The 19,612-nt window shown below is 44.0% G+C and overlaps 3 protein-coding genes across 4 annotated transcripts; 2 read left to right on the top strand and 1 right to left on the bottom strand.

Annotated features, from left to right (window-relative positions):
• The first annotated feature begins 508 nt into the window (after nucleotides 1–508).
• LOC117735655 (serine/threonine-protein phosphatase 4 catalytic subunit B) lies at nucleotides 509–5,850 on the top strand. The gene is made up of 9 exons (XM_034540445.1): nucleotides 509–738; nucleotides 1,353–1,636; nucleotides 1,823–1,874; nucleotides 1,970–2,020; nucleotides 2,903–3,004; nucleotides 3,099–3,272; nucleotides 3,430–3,556; nucleotides 4,095–4,284; nucleotides 5,022–5,850. Exons 2-9 carry the CDS (start codon nucleotides 1,527–1,529, stop codon nucleotides 5,149–5,151), a joined length of 936 nt encoding a protein of 311 aa, XP_034396336.1. The 5' UTR covers nucleotides 509–738; nucleotides 1,353–1,526; the 3' UTR covers nucleotides 5,152–5,850.
• Nucleotides 5,851–7,954: 2,104 nt separating this feature from the next.
• aldh3b1 (aldehyde dehydrogenase 3 family, member B1) lies at nucleotides 7,955–15,168 on the top strand. The gene is made up of 10 exons (XM_034539631.1): nucleotides 7,955–8,277; nucleotides 9,519–9,681; nucleotides 9,865–9,975; nucleotides 10,446–10,566; nucleotides 11,441–11,526; nucleotides 11,710–11,791; nucleotides 12,428–12,820; nucleotides 13,815–13,981; nucleotides 14,067–14,166; nucleotides 14,865–15,168. The coding sequence occupies exons 2-10, from the start codon at nucleotides 9,520–9,522 to the stop codon at nucleotides 15,050–15,052; spliced, it is 1,410 nt and encodes a 469-aa protein (XP_034395522.1). The 5' UTR covers nucleotides 7,955–8,277; nucleotide 9,519; the 3' UTR covers nucleotides 15,053–15,168.
• A 452-nt stretch (nucleotides 15,169–15,620) lies between these two features.
• clpp (caseinolytic mitochondrial matrix peptidase proteolytic subunit) lies at nucleotides 15,621–19,612 on the bottom strand. 2 transcript variants are annotated; one of them, XM_034539632.1, is made up of 7 exons: nucleotides 19,498–19,612; nucleotides 18,822–18,923; nucleotides 18,360–18,431; nucleotides 18,178–18,274; nucleotides 17,610–17,797; nucleotides 17,395–17,500; nucleotides 15,621–16,252 (listed from the first exon to the last, which is right to left on the bottom strand). In XM_034539632.1, the coding sequence occupies exons 1-7, from the start codon at nucleotides 19,507–19,509 to the stop codon at nucleotides 16,026–16,028; spliced, it is 804 nt and encodes a 267-aa protein (XP_034395523.1). In that variant the 5' UTR covers nucleotides 19,510–19,612; the 3' UTR covers nucleotides 15,621–16,025. The 2 variants fall into 2 exon arrangements, with proteins under 2 accessions (XP_034395523.1, XP_034395525.1); XM_034539634.1 differs by lacking the exon at nucleotides 19,498–19,612 and adding an exon at nucleotides 19,327–19,431.

Genomic DNA, 19,612 nt, shown 5'->3' with positions numbered 1-19,612 from the left:
CTTTTACAGATGGCCATTGGGACTGCAACTTGCTTTACTGACTATTATCATTATCAATGGATCTGCTGATTATTTTCACGATTAATCAACTTATTGTTTGGTCATAAGGCAGAAAAGCAGCAGCTCCTCACAAGTAAGAGGCTGAAATCCAGGACATCTGGGCATATTTACTTAAGAAGTGACAAAATAATCAATTAACAACATTGCATATATTATATATAATAGTTGAGCTACATTTAAAGATTCGCTTTAGAAATGCTTACATATAAATAAAAGTACTCTGCTTTTCCCACGACAAAGGGTACATTAAAATAAAATAGATAGATATATTGATAAATCCAGTATCTAAGTATATAATTAACAACAAGACCCAAGATGTCTAAGGAAGTATTCACCAAGTGGAGGCCAAACACTGAAGCGAAAACATTGTTGTTGTTTTTTACCGGGGGGACTTTAATTCACCGTTAGCTTCCTCGATGCCTTCATTCACCCTTCCTTCCTTCCTTTCATTGGCCTGTGAACTGTTTCTCCACGCACTCAACCCCTGGTGCTGCGCCGAGCGATGCGCGTACCCTACACCGGAAGTTCGGGTCGAGACGTTCATGAGCACGGCAGGAGTGAACCGGCAAAGACGACAGCAGTTACCGGGGGGGGAAGAAGAGGAGCCGGTGGACCAATTCCCTGGAAGGAAACGCGTAGATATGTGCTTGTCGCCTCTCTGATCTCATCCACGTCCCGGTATGTAGGCCGAACCGGGTTCCGTCGAGTTAGCGGCGTTGTGTGATCTGTTTCTGATCGGTGTCGCTAGCGGGAGCTAGTTAGCTCGCCACATTTAGCAAGTGTTTACGCTGTCTGGTGCCCCAACAGCCCGAGGGGCTAAGCTGAAACGCGTTTCTTCATCTCACTAACGCGCTAAACGTGCACAGTTTCCGGAGATCCGGTTGGTGGACGTTAGCGTTCGCCGTTTGGTACGCGTTTCCCAACCAACATGATCAGCGAGGTTATCGGAAGATCAGTTGTTTGGTGACGTCGTTAGCAGCAATGGTAGCTAGCGTGCTAACGGTTAGCTCGCTACTTCGCTAAGCTACGCCCATAGGCCTCACATTCCTGGGCGACTAACGTCAGTTTCCTCCGGTGCATTGTTCAGCGGGAATCCGTCTGACGTCCAATACACGCAAGACGCAACTCGTTGTTACAATAAGCACATAGTTTAGTTAACGACTCAAGTTAAAGTTAACAAGTAACGCTAGCTAGCCAACGTTGGCTAAACCTGCTCTTCCGCTAAAGTGAATGAAGTCATTGTTTTTGTGTCGTTGTTGAATTGTTTCACTTATTTATCTTCTTCCTTTCAGTGTCTTATTCTGACCATCCCGACTAGAGGCGGCCGTCCAGCCGTTAGAGGGCCCTGACTAGTGTCCTGGTGTGTTGCGGCTGTTCGCTCCGTCGCCCGGGGAAGAGAGAGACGGTTCTTGTGCTGACCCCGGCGTGTGCGTGTGTGACCATATTGTGCGTGAGCAGCTCTCCCTATGTGTGTCACAATGGGGGACATCAGTGACCTGGACCGACAGATAGAGCAGCTCAGACGCTGTGAGCTCATCAAAGAAAACGAAGTCAAAGCACTGTGCGCCAAAGCCAGGTAATGCGTTCCTGGTGTCTCAGCAGACCGTTTGACTCGTGCTGAATGCAAGCTAGGAATTAGGCTGTGTCCTTTGGCCATACAACATATTTGTCATCTTGACAATGCATGAAAAAAATATAATGTAAATACCCACCTATGAAATAAAAAACTGGAAGTTGACGTATCCAATTTCTACATTTTCAGAGAGATTTTGGTTGAAGAAAGCAATGTTCAGAGAGTAGACTCTCCCGTCACGGTAAGTACAATTTTCTGTGGGCTCCTGTTTGCTTTGGATTTGACTAAAAGGTAATTTATGTAATGTTTTTAATGTTTGTTGTTCTCCCCTCGTAGGTGTGTGGTGATATACATGGTCAGTTCTATGACTTGAAGGAGCTGTTTAGAGTAAGTTTCTGTTTAGACACTACTCACTGCAGACCTTTGGCCATTACACTATGTGGGCATGGGGAAAACAACGACACAAAAATATAAAATGCTCACGTGGGGATACTTGTATCGGAACCATGCATACCGGCATTGATGTGCCGTAACAAGTGCAACACTTTTCAACAAAAGTTTCCAATACATTCTGGCTTGATGCCTTTTATTAATCGGTGCGAAAGCTCAGAAAAATCGCTTTCTCTCCGGGGGAAAAAATCTAGTGCCGTACAAATTAATTGTGCAAAAGATGGGATTAATTCTGCCGGTGTGTAGAGGCCTTTGGTTGTCACATTTGTATTTCAACACGTATTCTTGACATTATTCAAGTGCAACACACTGAATATACAATGCTGAATATACAATGCTGAAAGGCTGCCCTAAAGAATGATTGGTTGCAATCGCAACCTGATAATTGTGTTTTGGAATATCATCTGCTTAATGGTGTTTTAACGTCATCAATTAATGCAAACACGCTTAATGCGGTCAGACGTAATTACAGCTCTAGTTAATTATGGTACCCTGTTAAATACTTCAGTGGTACTGTTCCCCCAGAAAGTGGAAAGGGGAGTTTTTGTTAATGGGAGTTGTTAGAATGCCAACGTCTGATGCTGAAGTGAGCGGTAGATAACTCTTGTGGCATGGTGGGTCTTGCAGACATGCTCTAGTAGTCTGGAGTCTGTTGTTAGGGGCCCTTTTGTCTGTATTGGGTAGCAGCCCTCCTGGCAAACTGGTGCCAGGTCAAGCTTGATACAGGTCCAGTCCTACAGTAAATGCCGGTGGCATCAACGTTCAGCATTTACATAAACACTGTTTAACTATATGGCCTCGATTCCCTTCACATGACAGGTGGGTGGCGACGTCCCGGAGACAAATTACCTCTTCATGGGCGACTTTGTGGACCGAGGCTTCTACAGTGTCGAGACATTCCTGCTTTTGCTAGCTCTTAAGGTACACTTGATATAAAGAAATACGTTTTAGAGTTTTAAGTTAAAGTTTTTGAGAAAATAAACCATCCGGATGCTTGTCTCCTTTCGCGCTACAGGTACGTTATCCGGACAGGATAACCCTGATCCGGGGAAACCACGAGTCCCGCCAAATCACCCAGGTCTACGGCTTTTACGACGAGTGCCTCCGCAAGTACGGCTCTGTCACAGTGTGGCGGTACTGCACAGAGATATTCGACTACCTGTCCCTCTCCGCTATCATCGACGGCAAGGTGAGAGGACATTTCATTTCGTACTTGAATGCAGGAAATGCGCAGAGACTCCAATGTTCCTGTAGCGGTGTTACTACTCTGATAGCTGGTGGAGTAACTTCTTGCTATCATGTGAGTGTCATCAGTTGACCTCCCGCTCCGCTTCTTTGTCCCTCAGATCTTCTGCGTGCACGGCGGCTTGTCTCCCTCCATCCAGACACTGGACCAGATCCGGACCATTGACAGAAAACAGGAAGTTCCCCATGACGGCCCCATGTGTGACCTCCTGTGGTCGGACCCTGAAGGTATGCAGGCATGCCTTTTAGACAGTTGATCAATCACCAATTTGTTAGTGATGGCTCATGGAAACCATTTGGCATGATGATGAGAAAACTTGGAGCCGTGGCGGCTATGTAGTGGAATGTGCAGAACTCCTTTTCAGAGTTTACAACCGTCTCTCCCTTCGCCTGGCGCCATATCAGGCCGTGGTTGTCTTTTCAATGTGCTGTTTGTCATCGGATCCGGCAGATCGCAGCCTGTGTCCACACTTGAATGCTACCTGCCTGGTCGGACAGGAATTGGATATATATTTTGCGATCAAAAGAGTGGCTGTAAATTGGTGGATTTAATTTCCTAAACATCTTTTCAAAGTAAAGTTCTCTTGTTATTTAGTTTATGGGGGTGGAGACCGTCTAAGACCTGCGTATGATAAAGTCCCAACACTCCGATCTGTGAGCTCACAGCCTTGACAGATAAGGAGTGCTGGCGCACCCGCAGCGACAGAAGTCCCGTTGAAAGTGTCTGCAGAAACAGATCTTCACCTGACTGATCTCCGTCCCTCAGACACCACAGGGTGGGGGGTGAGTCCCAGGGGTGCCGGCTACTTGTTCGGCAGCGACGTGGTGGCGCAGTTCAACGCCGCCAACGACATCCACATGATCTGTCGAGCGCACCAGCTGGTCATGGAGGGCTACAAGTGGCATTTCAACGAGACGGTTCTCACTGTGTGGTCGGCACCCAACTACTGCTACAGGTATGTCGATGCAGTAAAACACACATTAGACACCGCCTTAGATAAGGGTGTTGGAGTAGTTAAGTCAGTTACAAACACCCTTTCTAAGATGCATCATCAAATATTTAGCAATACCAGTAATCAACCATTTCTACTAGATAACACCAGATGGGGACAGACGGGAACACACTTTACCATTGACGTTTGCCTCATTTGTACATATGTGTGGATTCCTCAGAGTACAGTGGGCCAATGCATTCTCCGTTCATCTGCCTGTATTAAGATTAATAAATGTTCATTGTTTTTGGTAGATGTGTTTTGTAACTTTTATAGATTGTGCCATTAATGTTGTATTTCAGTGTATTTCCTTCAGATGTATAGACACTGAAGACCTTCAGTTGCTTCATTGTCTAGGGGATCTTGATTTTTAATGTTGCCTTTTAAATGTAAGATTTCTATACTAGGCGAGGATTAAAATCATGTTTTTATCATGTCTTGTGTCAGCATGTTTCCCTTAACAGTGATACAGTTTTGTTTACTTTCAATTGATTCGTATTCCTTAGCTTCTTACCTTTCAAAAGAGACCAGGTACATGCATATACGCCCTATGGTTGCGGACCTATTCCTGATGATTTGTTTTAGGGAATGTTGAGTTCTTCGCAGCCGAGAGGTTGTTAAGAAGACCAGGTCTAGTTTTCTGTAACATGCAATTCATGGACGTGTCCTAACCGGTCCCCCGTCTCTCTCTGGACAATCAGGTGCGGCAATGTGGCGGCCATTTTGGAGCTGGACGAGCATCTACAGCGGGAGTTCATCATATTTGAGGCAGCACCGCAGGAGACCAGAGGCATCCCCTCCAAGAAGCCAGTAGCTGACTATTTCCTGTGAAGTCTCTACGAGTGGACAGCCACGATGTGTCGAAGGGAAAAAGAACCAACCTCTGGTACCATTTCACACCGGCCGCAGCCCTCCATCCCCTGTCGGACTGAACTCAGAGCAGTTAGACACAAACAAAATCCCGCCAAACAAAAACCCCTCCCTGGCCTTCAGCTCAGGGGAGCTGGGTTTTACTGCGCTGCTCGGAGGGGTCACTGAAGGGCGTCGGGGCGAGGTGGACACTGGGCCTCATGACTGTCACTTCTCCTCCATCGTTTCCTTTCTCCCATCTGCCTCTTTTTCCATTTCTCCTTTCACCCGCTGTAGATACGACACTCTCCCTCCTCGACCTGAGCTTCACCACTCATGTAGTGTTTTTTTAATTTTTTTTTTATGACAAACATTGTCATTTAGTTTTTAGAAGTGTCTGAAAGAGGGTTTCTTTTATTATTTTTCTTTTGTTTTTAAATATTTGCAGGTGTAGGAAGTGAAACAATCGTATAATTTCAAGGGAAACGTTGCTGCTTTTCAACCAGCCTATGTGTAATGGTTGGGGGTGTGGAACTGATCACACACACACGCACACACAGCTGGTTGAAAATTGGTAATGTGTCCCTTGAGGAATTCCTTCAAAGCATATATTTTCTTTGTTTTTGATTTTTGTATAATTGTTGCTGCCAGGATTAAATGCAAGATGACGTTATCCCCCTTTTTTGCTCTTATGTTTCTGTTTAACAGCTATGTGCGTCACTATTTAACACACCCAGTGCTGCTGCTGCTCAGCGGTCCTCACGAGTACCAGAAATGGAATTGAGTGGCGGACAGGAGTCGTCATTATATTCATAGTTTTCTCTTAATACCTTTTAATCTACAAATCACTGTAGGTCTGTCAATTTTGATATTGTGAGAATAAAGTTTTTGTATCAATGCAGTTATTTTTCAGGTGTTGTTTAATGCGCTTAATAACCAATGCTGGTTGTAGCGGGTCACCGTTAAACCGTACGGACGCATGTGGACCTCAGACTAATGACACAGTTTAATTTTAACCATCAAATAATCTGCCTATTGAGTAAAATATGAGATCACAACATCATTTATGTTCTGTTCTCTGATCATGTTGGACTGTAAACAACACTAATGGACAACAAAGGTAGGTTCAAGCTCTGTTCAGTGAAATTAAGTATTGGGCTAAATTATAACGTTATCCTGATGTGTTCAACTGTAATCACGTAAAAAGTAATGTGGGTGAGAAACTTTAATACATATAGTTTGAAGGAAATATTTTCGCAACCACATAAATGGATATTGAGGATGAATTAAGAGCTGTTTACATTCGCTCTAATACCTCATTAAAACTACAAAAATGTCCATTTGAATTATGGAGGAAGAAAACACTATAAATGACTAACAAAGTAAAAGGATAACATTGAGGTTGATGGTTTACAGTCTTAGATTTTTATCTGCCTATATGGATCATCAATGATCTGTTATAAGTATCGGCAGCACACAAAAAAAGAGATCAAGGATCTCAAAGTTATATTTGCTCCCCTTTTTTTCTTTGTGTCGATCCGAACTGAGTTGTAAGAGACCTCTAACTACCGGACCTCCGGTATTTAGTTGTCAATAAAGTGCTCATAGTTCAAGGGTCAGGGCAGATAAAAACCAAGAGCACATATTTCATGCAGTCATTTATGAAAATCACTGGAACATGGCTGAGAGAAGCCAAACTCATAGGCTATTAGTAAGAGTTTTACTTTTCATTTCTGTTAAATGTGTTTGTGATATTAATTTCCAGTATAAGTAGTGGGTGGTCCCTACCGGCATCTTGGGAGGACAGAATCGTCCCAGCCAGGGGCGTTTGTAGGATTCAAAGAAAGGGGGGACTAAGCCCCCAAGGGGAGTGTCACTTTTTTGAATGTGGGTCCCCTGATATCCATTGTTTCTGACAGTTCATCGATTGTTTCAATCAGAAAGAGTATGAATTTGCTCTGTAGTTTTGCTTGCATTCAGTATATGATAACACAAAAGACAGTATTTCAGGGTCCTAGTGATATTTTATGCTCATTTGAACACTATAACTGATATAAAGATGAACTAGTTCGATGTAAAATATACCATTCAATGGAAAAAATAAATAATAATAATCTATATTAATGCAAAGAATAGAGATGTCGATAGTTATTTCTTGTATTTCGAATTTGCTCATTCACACTCTCGCTCACTGGAGACAGTTTCTAACTTCCCTTTCATTTGCCTCAAGTAAAGCTAAATGTAAGCAGGTACCACTTGTTAACTACAGACAGCCTACAGGTTCACTCCGTGCATCATTGAGTTTGAGCTAAACCGCTGGCTGTCTTGTCGAGAGACGTTACTTGGCAGAGTGAGAGAGTCAGCGCAGCAGCCTCCCCAAGGTCCTAGTGCCCGGGGATTACATCGTTAAGTATGATGATAGGCTATTGGATTGTAATTTGAAGGGGGAGGAAACATACAAACCAGAACGCACGAACATATGTAGCATGTTAGAGATAGAAATAACGTGTCCATGTGAGAAACAATAGTTTAATTTAATGACAAAAAAATAATAATAATGCCAATGGCCAATCATGCCAAATTATGTGGGGGGGCTAAAGCCATAAACCTAACGATGGGCCTGGTCCCGGCCTTCAACTTGTTAGGACATCTTGCTGAACAAACCCCACCCAGCTATTAAAATCCCCTTGTTTATGACGTAATTCAAATGAATGAGTTCACATTTAACATTTAGCTAGTTAACGACAGGGCGCGTAAGCCACGCCTACATGTGTGAGTAATGAGAAAAGTTGATCCACGGGGGAATAACACCTGTTGGATATTAAAAAAAATATATTATTTGCACCAGGAAGTGGAAACAAATTAAGTGTTTTTTACGGTCAGAATTGTCCGAGGGGGGCAACGGACATCCGGGACATCACGTGCGTCCCCACCGACGGTGACATCAAAACTGGAGGCGCTCTCACCTGAAAACTGGTTTTTCTGGATCAACCCCCAAAAAAGCTCAATTTCCCGTAAAGTCAACCGACACTGAAGTTAGAGACAACACCCGGAATTACCTGCTCACTGTCTTCGGTGTGTCATTGGCGCGGGACACGAGCTCAACAGGTAGACTGACATGTTTGTTGTGAGATTATTTTTTTTTACGAGTTTGTTCGTAATTTGTGATGTCATTTTCTCGCGTTACGTGCGTCTACGATCGTAACGCGCAGCTGCATATGCATTAAAGCGCCACGCGGGTCAACAAGTATCTGTGAGTTTATAAACCGCACGCGGCGGTTCACGGTGATGACGCGGGCCGTTGTCTCTGCTGTGATCTCGTTCAGTTAGTTTTGGCTCGACCTACGGTTTAATTGTTATTTGTTTAGGTAATATGAGGCTTTTCTTTATCATACATATAGAAAGGGTTGGGTAGTAATTGTAACTTAATCCTAATTCATAATTTAAACCTAACATAATCAGGATTAGTTAATCACATGAAAAAAAGTAAAATAAATCATAATCACCCCAGATTACGGAAAAAATGTCATATTATTGTCATAGTACTTGACTACATTATCATTATCTTTGAAGGAGCTGTATTTAACATTCTGAAAATAAATATAGCAACAAACAACGATTAACTGCATTTTGCTGTCCAAACTGTGAGGTCATAGACCCGAAGGTCTCCACTGACCAGGGAAGCCATAAGATCAATTGTGCTGACACCTCGGATCAACACAATGTTCCGTCCTCCAAAAGGAACGGGGGCTTTGTCACAGCGTCAACCTTTTTTGAAAACCAGTGCAGGCTCATATGTGGAATCTGGTTTACTGGCCTCGGGAGTCGAGTTACTTACGCTTTTCTGGAGAAACCAGATGGAACCATAAAAGGATCATAATTCACATAGGGACATCATGATGTATTGAAGAAGACTTGAAACTGGAGATTGAGACCATAAACTCATGTTTACAATGTTTACTGAGGGAATAAATCAAGAGAAATAGAGTAATTTTCTCAAAGACTTTTATACAACCACAGGAGTCGCCCCCTAGTGGTCAGTAGAGAGAATGCAGGTTCATCAACTGTGCGGATGATTGTCTTGTCGGCCTTAACAACAGTTTGTCACACACTTGTTGGGTACTTTAGGAAAATGTACAAAGGCATGATTAATAAGCACACTTAACATATGCAACAATACAGTGAATTCCTTATTCGACTAAGCAAGCCAACTGGTGTTAGAAACACCTCCTTCATAGTCGGTGATCGAAACTATTGGGATTTTGATCAGGAACAATAAACCGTTCCAGTCTATTAAATGTGTCTTCAAGTGGTATGAGAGGTGAACGGTTATTTCTCTGTGTTGACAGGATGGAAACTCAGAGCCAGGTCGTCGACAGGTTGCGGTCGGTGTTTCGTTCGGGCGTCACGATACCGGTGGAGTTTCGCTTGAATCAGCTGGCCGAGCTCATGTCCATGATCAAAGACAACGAGGAGCAGATTTTAAGTGCACTGCATAAAGACCTTGCAAAGGTACAAGACACACACACACACACACACACACACACACAGACGTTCATTACCTTTCTAACAGCTTATTGTTTGTATGTTTTAAGGCACTCATGTACACATGCCGGGTGTTTGAAGCACGTTACATGACTTGTATTGTCCGCTACGATTCATGAGGCACTAACCCCCTTTTTTCTTATTTGTCAGCCAAAATTTGAGGCCATCATGTCCGAGGTTGATATCGTGGTCAACGAGCTGCACTACACCATCGCTAACTTGACAACCTGGATACAGCCGGACTATGTCGCCAAAAACCTGGTCGGTACTACACATGATTTATTATAACTGGGTGTTGTGTAATTATAGGGTACAATGCATATATATGTTATTTCAAATTAGCTATCTTTTTTTTTATTGTTAGAATTTGTCCGTGGAAAATGTCTTCATATTATTTTGTATGACAAACGGTACAAAAACCTCCAGAATATTAGTAATTCACAAAGTTAAAGGTAAACATGATGCTGAAGATGGGCTCTGGCTTGTGACCACACCCAGCACTTAAGTTTATGTGATGACACAGTGACACAGCCTGGACTAAAGTTAGATCACTGGACGTCAGCCATTGCTGAATGTGTATTGCACCTCCATAAAGTTGTTGGACTCACACGGGACAGATTTAAAAAGAACAAACGAATGATTCTGACTCTTATTTTTTTCGTGGTTTATTTTTCTTAATATTGTTTTCTCTTTTGCTGTGTAAGACATTTCTTGTCTTTGGTTCTTTTCAGGCCACAAAGCTGGATGACTGTTTTGTACGGAGGGAAGCGTTGGGAGTGGTGCTGATCATCGGGCCGTGGAACTACCCCCTGCACCTCCTTCTCCTACCTTTGGTTTCAGCCATTGCTGCAGGTATCGTCCACACCCACAATCACTAGAATATACACTGTATTGATTGTACCACTCGACATTCGTGTAGTTTTATTTAATTTTTGTAATGTTACAAACAATCAAATGACAATTTGGAATCTTAAAGAGGTCACTCCAGTAAAGCACCCATAGAGAGAACACATTAACTTACTTTGGATGCCCTTCAGCTCCATGGAGCTTTGGGGCCTAATGTAAAAAAATAAAAATAAAAGGTGGACAGAAACAGGACTCTAAGAGGATGATAACATTGCTAAAAAAACTGACATATGATCACAATTTAGGTTGACAGTGAACTTGTTTGCAGACTGTCTCCAGCAGACACAGAGCAACATTGCCATTCAATGTCAGTCCGACATTCACCCTCTTTTTGCTCCGCTTTTGGTCTCCACCGCCTCCCGAGCCAAACGTCTGTCACTCGAGCTGCTTAAGTTTAAGGTTTTCCTGCTAAACTGCATTTTATTCACACGCCATCTGATCAAAACCTACATTTCTGGAATGTGAACCTGATAGATCCTGAGATGGAAAAGGTTGTCACGACGAGTCCTGGAAAACATTCTGTTCTCGAGAGATAACATATCTTTACTTGGGACCAATAGGGGTTAACAACATTCATTTCCTCCTTCTGTAAAAAGTTATTATTGGTGCTCGTCTTTTGAATTCGCAATAATTAATTTCTGCTTCAGTTCAACGTGTAGAAGTCAGGCGGTCTGATAAGATGTAGCCTGGAGTGTTGTTAGTAGTTATCAGAGTGACAATAGAGGGCCAAGGAGCTGAGTTTGGGTTTAAAACGGCATTAAACCTCCTTTTTATAAGGAGTGACTTGTGTCAAGTCGATGATGCTGGTGTCTCCAACTAGGTAACTGTGCGGTCATCAAGCCGTCGGAGGTCAGCGCCCACACAGACCTGCTGATGGCAGAGCTCATCCCCAAATATCTGGCTCAGGTAAAGCAACATTTGGGGTTTTTCGGGTGTTTCTTGTTAAATCTACAAATTCAGTTACGATCTACAGTGCTTGATAATACTTCTGTAAATGTGGTTTCTATCCAGAAAACAGACGTGTAAATATAGGCTCCATGAAAACAGGCTGAACTGTTTATCACTGTTAATAATCACTTGTCTACGCAGGACTGTTACGCCGTTGTTCGTGGTGGAGCAGAGGAGACCACGACGCTTCTGCACAATCGCTTTGACCACATCTTCTATACGGGTAAGAGCCTCGAGATGGTGCAAAAGAATGTCAAAAATATTTCTGTTCTATTTATGTGCGTCCTCAACACTGGTCAAAAGTTCAAAATGATCACAAATACAACAAATCTAAATCATCGCTCTGCAATTAACAGACGTATGGGTAAGAAGTCTCTAGAATACTGTATATAAGCTGAATTTATTTAGGGTGGGCAAATGTGCAATATGATTAAATCTTTGGTCAGATTTCAGCTGCGTGGCACATGGAATGTCTCAAATTTACAAACACTGAAACATGCTCAACGGTAGTGTAACAGCTAAGTAATGAATACAGTTAGCTCATTTTACATGATAAACAATAGCCTCGAAAGCTACTGAAATGTACATTTAATTGACTGAGAATGTTTTAAATTCATATGACTCGTACAACTTTCATCTGTCAGTGTTTTTTGTTTTAAACCATTTTTTTATTGAAGCTGTTCATTTCCCCCATGACAGTGATGTAAAGCGCTCTACTTTGAATCAAACACAATCTTCATGCAAATCAATCCAGTCAACTGGCTTTGTTGAACCTGGAAAATCCTCCGTCCAACACCAGGAACCATATTCCTGTTCGCCAGAGGATGAACCCTTTCCACTTTGGACACTTTCTTTTTAGGTTCTCAGACTGTGGCACGCATCATCCTACGGGCCGCCTCAGTCCACTTGACCCCGGTGACCTTGGAACTGGGTGGCAAGTGTCCGTGTTTTATATACGGGCGGGTGAACATCGCGGCCGCCGCTCGACGCTTGGTGTGGTCAAAGTATTTCAACGCCGGCCAGAGCTGCGTGGCACCGGACTACGTGCTGTGCTCGGCCGCCACGAGGGACGCCCTGCTGCCCGCGCTGCGCCAGACCCTGGAGGAATTCTACGGCGAGGATCCTCAGACCAGCCCCGACCTGTCCCGCATCGTGTCGCCCCGACACTGGACTCGACTGATGGAGCTGCTCAAGAGGTCTGCTGGCAAGGTCGTGTTGGGAGGAGAGAGCGACCAGGAGGACAAGTACATCGGTGGGTTTGCGTTAAAAACTGTAGAATACATTTTTTTTAATTTAAAGAATAGCTTTTGTATTAAGTAGACTTTTTGTAGACCGTGTCCCAGAGCTGTCCGGCTGATAAACCCCGTAATATGTACATTTTTCTCAGAATGGCATCAAAATTAGCGTTAAAGTAACAGTGGCCATGAGTCACAATTATAGGGTCATGGTGAATGCTATAATATAATGTAGCCAGATTAGAGAACAGAATATGGGGTATGGACACCTGTCTTACCGGTTTAAAGTGACCCATCAGGTCGAGGACTCAAGAGAGTCCCAAAATGTTGAACAAAAGATATTTAGTCTTCTGTTAAATTGGTCGCAAGGGCAACACTGTGGCATAAACAGGTTCAAAGTTACAAAATGAAATATTACATTCAAGTTTTTATCCGGTGACAACCTCCGGTTCTGCCAAGTGAAGCCGACGCAGAAGTGTCTTAAAAGCTGCATTCTCTCTACTGACCATCAGGGGGCGACTCCTCTGGTTGTATAGTAGTCTATATAAATGACTCTACTTCTCTCTTGATTTATTCCCTCAGTAAACATTGTAAACATGAGTTTAGTAAATGATGATCCATTCAGAGTCAAACAGACCATAAAGCAGAGTATGCTTTAGGACGGGGCTACCAGGTGATTGACAGGTCGCTGCCGCTACCAGAGCTGTATACGACGTCTCTACGTAAAAACTGCAGTCCACAAACCAATGGGTGATGTCACCATGACAACGTCCACTTCTATATACAAGTCTATGGTTTTTATAACACTCTCCACCATGTATGTTGGTGAGTGTTTGTAAATATCATAAATGCCTCCCTGTGTAATACAATGGAGTTCTTCAGTCAGTCGGATAATCAGTAACACTCTTTCTGGGTTGAAAAAAAACATTGTAACCATAAAAAATCTGTATTCCTATGTGTATTATTTTGTCTCTTAAATATTGCTGATATGATAATTATGTCTCCCGTCAGCTCCCACAGTGTTGGTGGACGTGTCAGAGGACGACGCTCTGATGGCGGAGGAGATCTTCGGCCCCATCCTGCCCATCCTCACCGTGGAGTCTCTGGAGGAAGGCATCGCCTTCATCAACCGCCAAGAGAAGCCGCTGGCCCTCTACGTCTTCTCCGACGAGTCCTCCGTAAGAACACCGAACGCTGCATCGTGGCGGTGGACATGTCGTGTCGTGTATTTGACGTAGCCGTTGTCCTCCCCTCTTTCTGAAGGTGGTGAACACAGTTCTGGAGAAGACCAGCAGTGGAGGGTTCTGCTCCAATGACGGCATCATCCACATGTGCCTGCCGACCCTGCCCTTCGGAGGTGTAGGTAGGTAGTGATGCTGGCACAAAGCGCCGCCCACTTCCCTGTTTCCCAGCTGGAGAGTTGTGGGATTTCAGGGAACTGTCGGGCTCTATTATAAAATCCGGCTTTGTGTCTTGATGTCCTGGGTCAACCGAATATTACCCAATGAATTACTAACTCGTAAAACAACGCGTACTTTTTTTAAAGGAGTTGCCACGCTGGCTTCCGGTTGGCGAAACTGGAAATATGGTTGCCATTTTGTTTTTGCCACCTTTTATATTTAAAGTAATTAAGATACTGTGTCGTCGTACATTAGCAAAATTAAATGTAACGACAAAAGAATAAATGCTTTCGTACAAATATGGAGGGTAATATTTCTAGTGGATCCCTTTTGAATTGTGCCATGAAGATTGGGCACAAACGTCCAGCTTTTAGGGCCATAACTCAAGAACGCTCGTGTCAATTATCGCAATTTCACACAACTGTTTAATGGGATGAAATAATTAAGTGATGACATTTTTGGACAGGTAAAGTGTAAACGGCAACTTGATCGGTCATCTTACTTTCAAACTCATCTTCAGAGAGAACCTTTTTAAAGATGCTTTCCGAGTCATTTGTAGCCCGACTTAATAACAAAGAGGCTGGAACGTGGAAGTATTGCCCCTCCGCTGTTGTTGAACAATTTTTAGTGTTTCAGTGCCGTTATGTTTCCCTCCTGCCAGGGGCGAGCGGGTGGGGCAGCTACCACGGCCGCTGGGGCTTCGAGACGTTCAGCCACCGGCGGGCCGTCATGCTGCGCGGCTGGATGTTGGAGAGACTCAACGGCCTGCGCTACCCACCGTACCGGGAGGACAAGCTGAGCTGGCTGCGCTGGACAACCTCGGCCAAGAGCAGCTGCTCGCTCATGTGATGACGTGAGATAGAGAAGATGGAGAGCTTTTTAATACTCATTTGTACGATACTAATTTTATTGGTGTAAATGTTTGGGGTACTTCAACTGGAAATGGGGAGTTTTTATTTTATTTTTATGTTGTGAAGTTATTGTCAAAGGAAGAAATTTTATTCATAGTGCTTTCAGAATATATCCAACTTTTTTTTCCAAACCGCAAAAGAAAAAAAACATCCCACTTTCAGGGCAGTGTTTTATTAACGCACTCATATTGATAACACCATTTAGACGTGTTTAATGCCAGTGATTCCACTGCCTGCGAACTTTCATCCTCTTGCACTGACATTTGTACAGCGTTATTGTTTTTAATAACCTCATTCGATTGTCCTTGTACATTTTTTGTTGCTGTGTTTGTTCATTTACTTTTGGTGTCAGCAGATAATTAGGTGTGCGAGTTGTGTTCTCGTGAAATGCTGTAAATACATTCTGTTCTCATGGTCGGCGCAATCTGTGAGAGTCTCCGTTCTTCCCCGAGATGAATTTGAGACCTTTTATGGATCCAGAACAAGCAGTCTGCGTTTTTGGGGAATTGTGGTCAGAATTATCACATTTATTCATCACAAATATGAGTGTTCAAATGCGGACGCCTCTTCAGCAAAGAGGTCCCGAGCAAGCTGGCGATCTTAGTGGTCTGAACAGGAATAACCTCACTGCGTTACAGAAGAGCAGCTGAGACCACTTTCACTCAAAAAGATGTCCGTCTGCTTCTCAGCCATCACTTTTATTTCATCTAGGATCACCATCTCAAAAGTAATATGAAAAGGTACATTACATTAACGTCACATGAGGACCCTCTCTGTTCACTAGCCTCCGATGCCTCAATGTGTTGTTAGGGTGGGAAGAAAAGAAGCCACTTAAGACCAGAGAAACACGGCACCGAGGCGCCGCCTTGTCCCTTCAGAAACTGTACAAGTACCGTATCCCGACGGCTCCGTCACGGCTCAGGTTTGTACGAGGAGGGGGCGTTGGTCCCGGGGAGCGTCTGCTCCGGGGCCGCCGACTCTGGCTGCGGAGGCGGACTGGCTGGTGCCGCCGGCTCTTTCTGCACCAGCTCGGGCTCGTCCTGGCCCGCCTGGGGCGGGTGGACTAGCACCCGATCGATGATGCCGAAGTCCTGCGCCTCTATGGGGCTCATGTAGCGGTCCCTTTCCATCACGCCCTCTGAAAAAGACAGGACAGACATGAACATCTCATGACCTCAATGATGTCACCGATCAGCTCCTCCTCTCGGGTTGAAGACGTGCAAATGGGTTACACTCAGCTGCTGCTGTGATTGGCTCATGGCGACCTCTATTGGAGCCGTTCACAGCTGACATACAGACCCGGTGTTTATTGTGACTTTAAACCTCATGTTGACTTACTGCATGTCAAACATAGATTTCCTAATTTTGGGACCGCACTCCCAAATGTCCTCCCAGTTCACTGCCGACTCAACGGAAAACTGTGCTTGAAATCTTCAAGAATTCATTTTCATAACCACCTAGTTCCGTAATGTCATATCCTCAAGTTTACCAGCTGTTGGCATTTAAAGCTGCACTCATTGTTGCTGGTCTTTTGGCCACTGGGGGGCCTGGTGAAGTTGTTCTGGCCAACATGCGAGCACACAATTGCCCCTTTATAAAAGCCCCCCAGGAAGACCTCTGTTCTTTGTGGGGTCCGTCGCTTGTTTTGTCCATGCGTTTATCTTCAGTACACTCAACTACTGTAACGGTGCGTTCACAGTCAAAAAGTCAATCAGAAAGCTGTAGCTAAGCACTAAGACCAGGAAAGTGGATCACATCACTCCAGTTCTGAGGTCTTTGCACTGTCTTCCTGTCCAACAAAGAATTGACTTGCTGCTGGTTCATAAAGCACTGAATGGTTTAGGGCCTAAATACATTTCGTCTGGGACTGGTCTACTTTCTGTTCCAAGAGAACTAAACACGGAGAAGCCGTGTTCAGTTCTTCTGCTCCACATATGTGGACCAAAGTCCCTGAAAGCTGCAGGTCTGCTGAGACCCTCAGCTCCTTTAAATCCAGATTTGAGACTTCTGTTGAAATGTGCGTTACAAATAAACTTGCCTTGCCCAAAAAGACATTTACCAGTTACTTTGAAGAGACGTTTTTACTATTTTCCCTTTCCCAAAAACATTGGAGCAGGAACGGCAGCATTGGAAACGGCCTCCCGGTCAGCTCCAGCAGCGTCTCAACAGAGAACTCAGAGTGTGCAGCGCGAGTAGCGTCTCATGCTGTGACTGGAACGGAAGTGTTCGGTGCGGGTGTCGTGCTGCTGCTGTGATCTCTGAAGACAAAGAGCAACCTACCGATGGTTGTCAGCAGCTGCCTTGTGTGTTTGGCGTAGAGGATGTTGATCTGTCTCTTCAGCTTCATGATCTCCTCGGCCTGGATGGCGATGTCCGTGGCCTGACCCTGGACACACACACACACACATTACCATGAAATGACCCCCTTTACAGACTGCGACCAACGCCATGCTCGATTCTCACATCAGCATCAAAGGACCCTGTCGCCGGCTTACCCTGGTGCCCCCTGAAGGCTGGTGAACCATGATGCGGGCGTTGGGCAGCGAATGCCTCATGCCCGACGTTCCCGCCGCCAGGAGCAAGCTGCCCATGCTGGCCGCCTGGCCAACACACCAGGTGGAGATGGGGTTGAGGATGTACTGCATGGTGTCGTAAATGGCCAGGCCCGCTGTCACCACACCTCCTGGGGGGGGCAAGTTTATTTGTAATGCACATTTCAACAAGGCATAAACACCAGATGTTTTACTTAAAAAAAGGGAAACTGGTATATTATTGTGTTGTACACCTCAAGATAATTAGACCATAATGGGATTCTAAAAATAAATATTAAACAGCAATTACAATATGAAAAATAAATAATTTGAAACTCCTAAAATGGAAAATATAAATGCTTTAAATGTAAAAGCATAAGTTTGTCTTTATGTTTTTCCACCTCAAAAATCTGAAATAGATGTTTTTCTTTTCTCACAAAAAAAAGGGGATAAAAAAAGAATTTGATTTAATTCATTCTAGGGTTTTCTGACACGAGTTTGCTTTTTCCCTTTCCAGCACTGAGCGTCTCACCAGGACTGTTGATGTACATGTGGATGGTTTTGTTGTTGCTTTCTGACTGTAGGAAGAGCAGCTGGGCGATCACCAGACTGGCTACAGAGTCATCGATCTGAGGGAGGAAGAGCAAAGTTATATAAAATCATTTTGAACACTTTTACATTTCTTTTAGAAATGTATTGAATCTTGCCACTTACAGGACCCATTACACAAATGATTCTCTCTCTCAGGAGGCGAGAATAGATGTCATATGCTCTTTCTCCTCTACCCTGGAAATACAAAGGAAAGGACATTTTAGAACCCCAACAAAACAATTATATCAGGTGCTGTGACGAGCTGAACATCTGCACTGCGCATGTACACTTCTCCAGTGGTATTTGCTTAATTTCTGTCCTGAGATGAAATTATGTGAATCTGCTTCAAAAGGCATTTGATTTCCTGTTTCAGTTATAGGATGGCCCAATGGCAAAGAGACTTTAAAACAGATCGCTCTCCCCGATGCTGCCTTCAGCAACGCTCTGACTTCTGAATAAATTGTTCTTTTTGTTTATATGTTTGGCTCCTCGTCAAAACAACGACTGTTGTGTTGTACTACATACTAATATAATATACGTTTTTTACAGTTATATACACACACAAAAGTCGTGACGCTGACTCACCGTCTGCTCCACCACCATGGGGATGAGGGGACTCCTCCAGACTGGACTGTGGTGGATCGGCCTGCTGTGTTTCAGCGTCAAGCCACCGATGTGCAACACCCTCTGAAAGACACAGACGTGCAGAAAACACACACATAATATGTGATATCAAATATTTCAGTACTTGGTACATTATTGTGTAAATGTGGGACGCAAACTGCTTATAACTCATTAGCAATCCTCTTATCTATTGACATACTGTATAATAAGTTGTATGTGTACAACTACTTGTAATGCAAAATAATGTGCATATCTTTGCTTATTTGCTGAGCTTATCAGTGCTGAAATCTAAATCTAATCAAGAGTGCGTGGTTTTGTTGTTCACCACTTGTAGGCCACCATGAAAACTAACGTACACAACTGGACTGTTGTCATCATCCAACAAATACAAATAAATAACAAGCCACGAGTCAATGAAAGACACACGGATTGAGTTCTTTACGACGTCGATAGCGGAGTCCGTTACCGTTCACCTGACTTGGCTCAGAGGTGGTGCGTTCAAGTGTTGGTGCACAAGCTGCTCGTTAGCTACTAGGCTCAGCACCACGCGCTGGAATAACAACGGCTTTATTGAAACCCCGGTGTGAACCCCCGGTGTGAACCCCCGGTGTGACCCCCCCCCCCCCATCGTACTTACTCGTAACAGCATGTTTGAAGCCTTTTAGGTTCCTTTCCCCTTCTGTGTGACCCCCAGAGAAAATACACCGGAACCAAATTCAACCAACTTGACCTTTGAACCGCGTTCTTCTTCG

The sequence above is a fragment of the Cyclopterus lumpus genome, chromosome 8, assembly GCF_009769545.1.
Source record: "Cyclopterus lumpus isolate fCycLum1 chromosome 8, fCycLum1.pri, whole genome shotgun sequence".
In the NCBI taxonomy this organism is placed as follows: domain Eukaryota; kingdom Metazoa; phylum Chordata; class Actinopteri; order Perciformes; family Cyclopteridae; genus Cyclopterus; species Cyclopterus lumpus.
The sequence above is the reverse complement of the archived record's forward strand: the minus strand, read 5'-3'. Positions and strand labels throughout refer to the sequence as shown.